Source organism: Mercenaria mercenaria, chromosome 9 (genome assembly GCF_021730395.1).
Source record: "Mercenaria mercenaria strain notata chromosome 9, MADL_Memer_1, whole genome shotgun sequence".
NCBI classification, from domain to species: Eukaryota; Metazoa; Mollusca; class Bivalvia; order Venerida; family Veneridae; genus Mercenaria; species Mercenaria mercenaria.
Genome location: NC_069369.1, coordinates 73287030 through 73294751, shown reverse-complemented (window position 1 = coordinate 73294751; position 7722 = coordinate 73287030). Strand labels below are relative to the sequence as shown.

The 7722-nt window shown below is 36.2% G+C and overlaps 1 protein-coding gene across 1 annotated transcript; it reads right to left on the bottom strand.

Annotated features, from left to right (window-relative positions):
* Positions 1-211: 211 nt before the first annotated feature.
* On the bottom strand, positions 212-6471 carry LOC123547460 (Golgi-associated plant pathogenesis-related protein 1-like). Its single transcript, XM_053551704.1, has 5 exons — positions 6356-6471; positions 5847-5909; positions 4143-4284; positions 1685-1786; positions 212-381 (listed from the first exon to the last, which is right to left on the bottom strand). The coding sequence occupies exons 1-5, from the start codon at positions 6416-6418 to the stop codon at positions 245-247; spliced, it is 507 nt and encodes a 168-aa protein (XP_053407679.1). The 5' UTR covers positions 6419-6471; the 3' UTR covers positions 212-244.
* Between the last annotated feature and the right edge of the window lie 1251 nt (positions 6472-7722).

Below are 7722 nucleotides of genomic sequence, written 5' to 3'. Positions count from 1 at the left end.
AGCGCGCAACAATACCATTTATTTTTTGAAGGGGTGTTTGCTGAAAGTTTACTGACTGAATAGCGAACAGTGCAGACCATGATCAGCCTGCACGCAGGCTGATCTTGGTCTGCACTGGTCGCAAAGGCAGAACGAGTTGCCGCCAGTAGATTGAAGGTTAAAGCACAATAACACATTTTCAAATGCTCAATATATTTGCTTTAGTTGTCTTCATATCATTACTGGAATATCATTTCTTTTGACTCTAGCTTTTATCGGATACATTTTCAATGAAATCACCAATCATGTTGCCTGGGGGATCGTAGTTGACCACGACTATTCCTCCTGCAATACCAACACCTATTTTTGTACTTCCCTTCCACACAATCTGAGTGAAATGTCCTGAAAATAAAGATAGTATGTTAATGCAAAAGAAAACTCTAAAAAAAATAAAATTAGAATATAAGATCTAATTCAAGTTATGCAATAAAAGTGCATTAAATAGAAATTTCATAACAAATTGTCAACTGTCATAGATATAATGATTTAGGCGATAACCATTCTGGTTGTGTCTAGGTTTCCGTTTTAAATGTAATATCTACCAGAATATTGTCTGTCTACGAAATTCTTACAAAAACAAAGATAATGATGTATATAATTTCCCGCAAAAAATATGAAAATATAAGCTCTAAAATATCAAAATGTAAAATAAATTTAAGTATCTTATAAAATTATATAACTTTTCCCCAACATAAACAGGTCATGAGGTCCCAATGCGCGTGAATTTGCGAGGGAAAACTGGGTTTCATTTTGTTAAAACTGTTGAAAAGACATGAATTAAAAAGATTTGCTTGTTTTAACATAAAACCGAAATACATGTATCTTACATTCCTGAACACCAGAATTTACATTTTTATTCGTGACTAAGCCAATGGAGGAAATATTGTACGTTATGTTCGCTCGATGAAAAATATTTCGTTATCAACCTAAGCACAGAAATATCCTCCATATTATTTTTAATTTTTATTTTTGTTGGGTTTTAACGCCACATCGACTCATTTATATGTCATATGGCGACTTTCCAGCTTTGATGGTGGAGGAAACTCCGAGGTGCCCCTCCGTGCATTATTTCATCACGAGTGGGCACCTGCGTAGAACCACCGAACTTCCGTAAGCCAGCTGGATCATAATTTATAATTACTTTCTTAAATTGTGTGCAATGTGCAAAATATGGTTCTGGGGTTACCATCGATGTTCAAATACCATTTAGTATTATGAGTACAGTTTATACAGTGAAATTCTTGCTCGAGTAGCCACATTAAATGATTCGTCTTACACCCACAACAAAACCTATATATAGTAGTTACATTACACATTTGAGCCGTGCCATGAGAAAACCAACATAGTGGGTTTGCGACCAGCATGGATCCAGACCAGCCTGCGCATCCGCGCAGTCTGGTCAGGATCCATGCTGTTCGCTAACAGTTTCTCCAATTCCACTAGACTTTGAAAGCGAACAGCATGGAACAGCATGGAGCTGGTCGCAAACCCACTATGTTGGTTTTCTCATGGCACGGCTCATTTAACATACCTTCCGAGGCTGTCTTGTGATTTTAAAATATTTCTTTTTTTATAGTTTCAATATCTCTATTTAAATGATTAGAAATATCATGCCCAATTATTGCAGTATAAATTAAAACCATACCAAAATTTGCAAAGTCCCCCATTGGAGGTTCTGTGCCGTAGTAGCCATTATCGCGGTAGTGCTGCTCTTCCTGCAGGTAAAGGTTTTGTACATGGTCCTTGCCTAGTTCAGAAAACATTGCATTTTAGGATTAAAATCTGTGTTATGTTGATAACATAGCCCTTGATATATAAAATCTAAAGAAAACATTGCATTTTATGATTAAAATATCGGCGTAACGGGTGTTACATACCTCTTCTTTTGTTTGACAGAGGTAAATATTTTTCTGAAAGACCTCTTTGAACAAAAGGATTCTCGTGCAGAGGTCTAGCTGTTCTGACCCAAACCTAAGCACGAGAAAAAGTGATGAAATAGCATCTATCAAACACATAAATATGTTTCAATAACATGCTATTTATGGTGATTTTGTCATGATTGATCATGATTATCTAATAAAATAGTCACTGGTAAATAATCGGATTTTCCAGAAGAACGTGCATAATTTTATTAACATTTCTTGTTATTAAATGCACCTTACATGTATGCATGATTAAAATGCCGGATGAGGTTACAGAACTTCACATGTTGATAACAAATACTAATGGAAAAAATAGGGGGGGGGGGGGGAATGTCGGGGTGGGGATGCCCGATCGGGGTGGTGGGGTGACTGGGCGGAGGAACGAGGTGGGTAGAGGGTACAACTTTGCATGTTGATAGATATTCATGGAACGTTTAAGGCTAAAAAAAAGAAAGAAAAAAGTGGGATATAGAGGAGGAAGAGGTGTGACCAGGGTGGTGGGGTGACCGGGTGTGGGTACCCAACTTCACATGTTGATAATAAATGTTTATGGAAAAAAGTTTAATGAAATTCTACCAATTGGTTAGTTTGTTATGTACAAATATGTAGATTTTTAAACAGTCAAAGGGCAATAACTCTGAAGTTTCTAAAATATGTCACAGGTTATGAAGCAGAAATTGCCATATTTATATGCCCTATATAGTTAACTCTAGAACCTACTAAGGGCCATAATTCTGGTGTTACTTGGGCAGTCTGACTGAAACTTGACTTGCCCCATTTCCATATAGTGGTGAACATGTATTCGAAGTTTTATTTAAATATTCCAAACCACTTCCTAGATACGGCTCCGGACGGACGGATTTATGTGTTTCATGTTGTCTACCGATATCGAAGTACTGTTTTGGTAGGCAGGCGAGTATTATCCTGCATAAACCTTTCAGGTAATATTTCACGACTTCCCACACTCGAAGCGGACGCTCTACCACTAGGCCATCGAGGCGGTTTAAAGATAAATATTGAAACCTATTTATACCGGTCCAAATTTATTTGCCATTGCTTCAAAAACAAATATATCTATGTAAAACAAGGGACCACCCGGGCGTAGCCTATAATGACCCCAGGGTTATGATTTGATCAAATTTGGTAGAGAACCACTAGAACATGCTACATATTAAATATCTAATTTCTGTGCATTATGGTTTCAGAAAACATTTTTTTTTAAAAAATATTTCCCCAAATAAGCCAATGTAAGAACTGCTGACTCTGGGGCACAGTCAATTTTGACCCCAGGTTCATCCAGGGTCATGATTTGAACAATCTTGGTAGAGAACCACTACAGCATGCCACATATTAAATATCTAAGCTCACGGCCTTATGGTTTAAGACAATAATTCTTTTAAAGGTTTTCCCTATACATGTCTGTGTCTGTGTAAAACAGTATTTACCCAAGAGGGGGGGGGGGGGGGGGGTGTAATTTGAACAATCTTGGTAACGGACTACTACACTATGCTACATACCAAATATCAAAGCCCTAGACCATGTAGTTTTGTACAAGAAGATTTTCAAAGTTTTCCCAATATAAGTATATATAAACCATGTTACCCTAAGGGCGGGGCCATATTTGATCCTAGGGAGATAATTTGAACAATCTTCGAAGAGAACTTCTAGATGATGCTACATACCAAATATCAAAGCCTTTGGGCAAAAACACTTTTAATGTTTTTCCTTTCGGTTGCCATGGCAACCCGAGTTCTGCATGGAATTCAATTCTGTGAACATATTTTTAAAGAAGACTATCCTAGAAACATCCCTGTGAAGTTTCATCAATAATGGCCTGTTGGTTTAGATGGAGATGTTGTTTAAAGGAAAGTCACCCTGAGCACTTTGCACTCTTAACAATTTGCAAAAAGATCCATTACCATAACTAGCCATTTGGTAAAAAGAATTATTCATTCCGAAGGCCTGAGAAATTTTAAAAATAAAAAAAAATAATAAAAAAATGCATTTTCAAGCATTCAAATCACTTGCTTTAAAATATCATTTCATTAGCTCTTTTCATACTCTATCTATATGACTGCAGAGGAAAAACGAAAATTGTATAACTTATACTTTATAATTATATTATATGAAAAACACATGTGATTTTGTGCGTAAATTGTTTTATAAAATGAATTTATATACCTTTAGCTGATCCCGACATGTAGGATAGGTTTTCTCCGTATTTACTGTCCGATCGGTGCTCGAATTTTCCATTTTCATAAAGGTAGTTAGCCCATTTCTGAGCATACTTTGACATTTTCGTATTCTTTTTAACCGGATCGACCTGAAAATTGTAAAAACGACCACCTAGTTAAAAAGTATTGTTTAATAAGAAATGGTCATTTCCGATTTAACTTGTTTTAATGATTTGTTGTGTTTACCATCACGCCGAAATAACTATATAGTTCATACGGCAATTCCTCAGCTTTTGATGGTGGAGGAAGACCTCCCTGCGAGCACAGGGGCCTCCGTGGCCGAGTGGTTAATGTTGCCGACTTTGAGTCACTTGCCCCTCGCCGATATGAGTTCGAGCCTCACTCGGGGCATAATTCTTCATGTTAGGAAGCCATCCAGCTGGCTCACGGAAAGTCGGTGGTTCTACCCAGGCGCCCGCCCGTGATGAAATAATGCACGGTGGGGCACCTCGGGTCTTCCTCTGCCATCAAAGTTGGAAAGTCACCATATGACATATAATTGTGTTGGTGTGACGTTAATTAGATTCAATAAAAAAAAACTGGCTAGCACATTGGTAGAACCTCCTGCTTTCCGCATGCTAGCTGAATGGCTTCCTCACAAGAAAGATTCTACACCAAAAGTGAAGTTTAATTCTAGGAGCGAGTTGTGCGAATTCAGCGACCTTAACCACCCGGCCACGAAAGCCCTGTACCGATAGAATGCTGGATTATTTTTGAATATGCAATTACTAAGAGTGCTTACATACGACATTTAAAATTAAAACTACATCTAGTTAAACGATTGTAAATAAACAATTGTAAAGTAATTTAAGGACACAGATTATGATGTGAATATAATGCATTTTGGTAGGTAAAGTTAAAAGGAATAAACTGGATTTTTTTTTTAATTTTATAATCCATATTTATAAAAATAGCGTCTATTCTATAAATATTGAAGGTCCCCTATCTAACTATGTCGGTAAAATGCTTTGCAAATTCTAACCAATCAGCTTTAAGTCGGTCAGGTAGGTAGCGAATAGAACTGATCGTCTGACTAACATACAAAATAACTGTATTTGAGCCGCATCATGAGAAAGTCAACATAGTGCATTTGCGACCAGCATGGATCCAGACCAGCCACGATCCATGTTGTTCGCTTTCAAAGCCTTTTGCAATTAGAGAAGCATGGATCCTGACCAGACTGCACGGATGCGTAGGCTGGTCTGGATCCATGCTGGTCGCAAACGCACTATGTTGGTTTTCTCATGGTGCGGCTCATTTTCATTTTGTAGAAAATCTTCATGTAGCTGCTAAAAACCTTAACCTTGCCACTGTCGGTCAAACTCAAGGAAGACATCAGATTAGAAATAAGTGTGTGTCTAAAAGATTTCAATGCGGAATGGAGTTTTTATTAATCTAAGTTTAATATTTGTCCGATGTCCCTTTCAGTCTTTAATTAAAAAATAATTTGTAGCAGAACCATGCTTTAATACATTTAAACACTCGACAAAACGGAATTTTACAAGAGTATAGAATAATTCATATAGTTAGCGACAAAATCTTGATAATATTGTAAAAGCAATTTATCATAAAACTATTCAATTAAGTTAAGATAATTAACTCGACCAACCAAAGTGCTGTAGGGAAATGATATCATCACAATTTTACTTACGCCATGTTCAGCTCGGATTTTATTGTGTTCCTTTACAACTTGTTTTATGAACTTTTTATCTAGCTGAAAGAAAGAAAAATTTACAGCACATAAATGCTGTAATAACCAACTCAATCCATGATTCTACATTGTTAAACAAGTGGCATACCAGTCATAGCAAAATTCTTAATTGTTTGCTGAATAATTTTTGCGTGATATTTTAGCTATTTTTACTGAGTTACTTTATACTGTGTGAATTTTACAATCGGTTACATTGCAGAGAGGGTAAAGCACATGCTATGACTGAAATGCCTTCACCGTCTCTGGACTTACTGCCTTATTAAACACGCTCCATTTTAATACATGATGGTAGAAAATCTGCTTTCTTTTGAGCATGCTAGTGTTTGTTTGACTGTTTAAATGACAAAACATCGTTCTGTCTCAGATGAACTTCAAACTGAAATTTTGATATAAATAAGTTCACTTAATAGTATGATGCATTTAAGGGAACAGGAACAGAAAGTTTTTACCTTAACTTTAGCACACAATACCGTCGTAAGCAAACAAAGAAAAATTAAGTGCCGCAACGCCATGTCTTGCTGTCTTCAACACTTGGTATCTGTGATATAAATAAAAATTAAAGTCGTATTAAATTCACATGCGCAAGCAAGTCGTAATTATCGCATAAGCATATATAAAAAAAACCCAACTCCCTCCCCCACCTCCCCCCAAAAAACAGGCTAGTTTCGAAACTCCACAAGAATATAAAATTCTATCAAGTGAAAAGGTCATCCAGTTGTTCTGCAGAAGGTCTGTGCTTCTACTCAGGATATAATATCCGCCGAGAAACCTGGGGTCATAATTCACAAGCAAAGGGCATAAAAGTCACATTATGGTTTAAATTGTGTTGCACTAATTCTAACTTAAAACCCAATATAATGTCATCATATACATTTTTATACTTTACATACAGGTATTGAATAAAACTAAATATTTCTCTGTAACAACTTTACAGTTTTAGGTACAATAAAATGATAGGCACAAACAAAAATCTTACCTACTAGCTGTCGAAAGTTCTACAGTCTTGAGAAGTGTCCACGTAATGTTCAAACAGTCAACAGAAATTCAATTTTAAATCTTTTGATGACGACAAATATAGGCAATTTCAATTTTTAATCATTTGCCTGAAGGTATTACACACAGGTTTACAAATCGGGATATTGTTTTTTGACCTTTTTTGATACTCAATTTTCAATTAACAATTGCTATATTAACTTACGTCATATTCCGACGCAAAAGCCTACGCAGTTGCGCTGACGTTATCAAATTATAATTTACCCGGGTAATGCTTATTATTTATTATAAACTTTATATAATGTGTTGAATTTTTAAAACCCTGCCACGGGATTCGTTTGATAACATATATCAAAACATGATTCATATAAATTTCCTTTTATATTTCGTGACCGGACTATGGCTTTTTTGCCGGTCAATAGTTTTTTTACCTTTTGGCCGATCTTTGCCTTCATCAATATGACCCCGAGTGTGCGTGCTGGTACTACTTTTACTTCGTCTAGTTAGTCCTCAGAAAAACACTATAGGCAATGGTAATAGTTCACTGAATATGGAAAGGCATTGAATAAACGTTTAATTTCTTTATCCAGGTAACAGGACTAGCTATATGAAATAGATACGTATATGTTAGCTCCTTGGCATATTAACAAAACGAAAAAATACAAGCGGTAGTTTAAACATATTTCAGTAAGCCAACCCTACTTTAGAAGATAATTGACTACGATAGCAAAGATTGCCAAGATTACATACTTCTATATAATTTTGCGAGGCTTCTCCGTCGCGGAGGACCAAGAACTCTCGCTTCGAATCAATTACTATTCAA

Coding starts and splice junctions, on each gene's coding strand:
- LOC123547460 (XM_053551704.1), bottom strand. CDS start 6,418: ATGGCGTTGCGGCACTTAATTTTTCTTTGTTTGCTTACGACGGTATTG. Junction 5,910..6,355: donor TATTGTGTGCTAAAGTTAAG/GTAAAAACTTTC, acceptor TCTTTCTTTCAG/CTAGATAAAAAGTTCATAAA. Junction 382..1,684: donor GGGGGACTTTGCAAATTTTG/GTATGGTTTTAA, acceptor CTTTATTTTCAG/GACATTTCACTCAGATTGTG.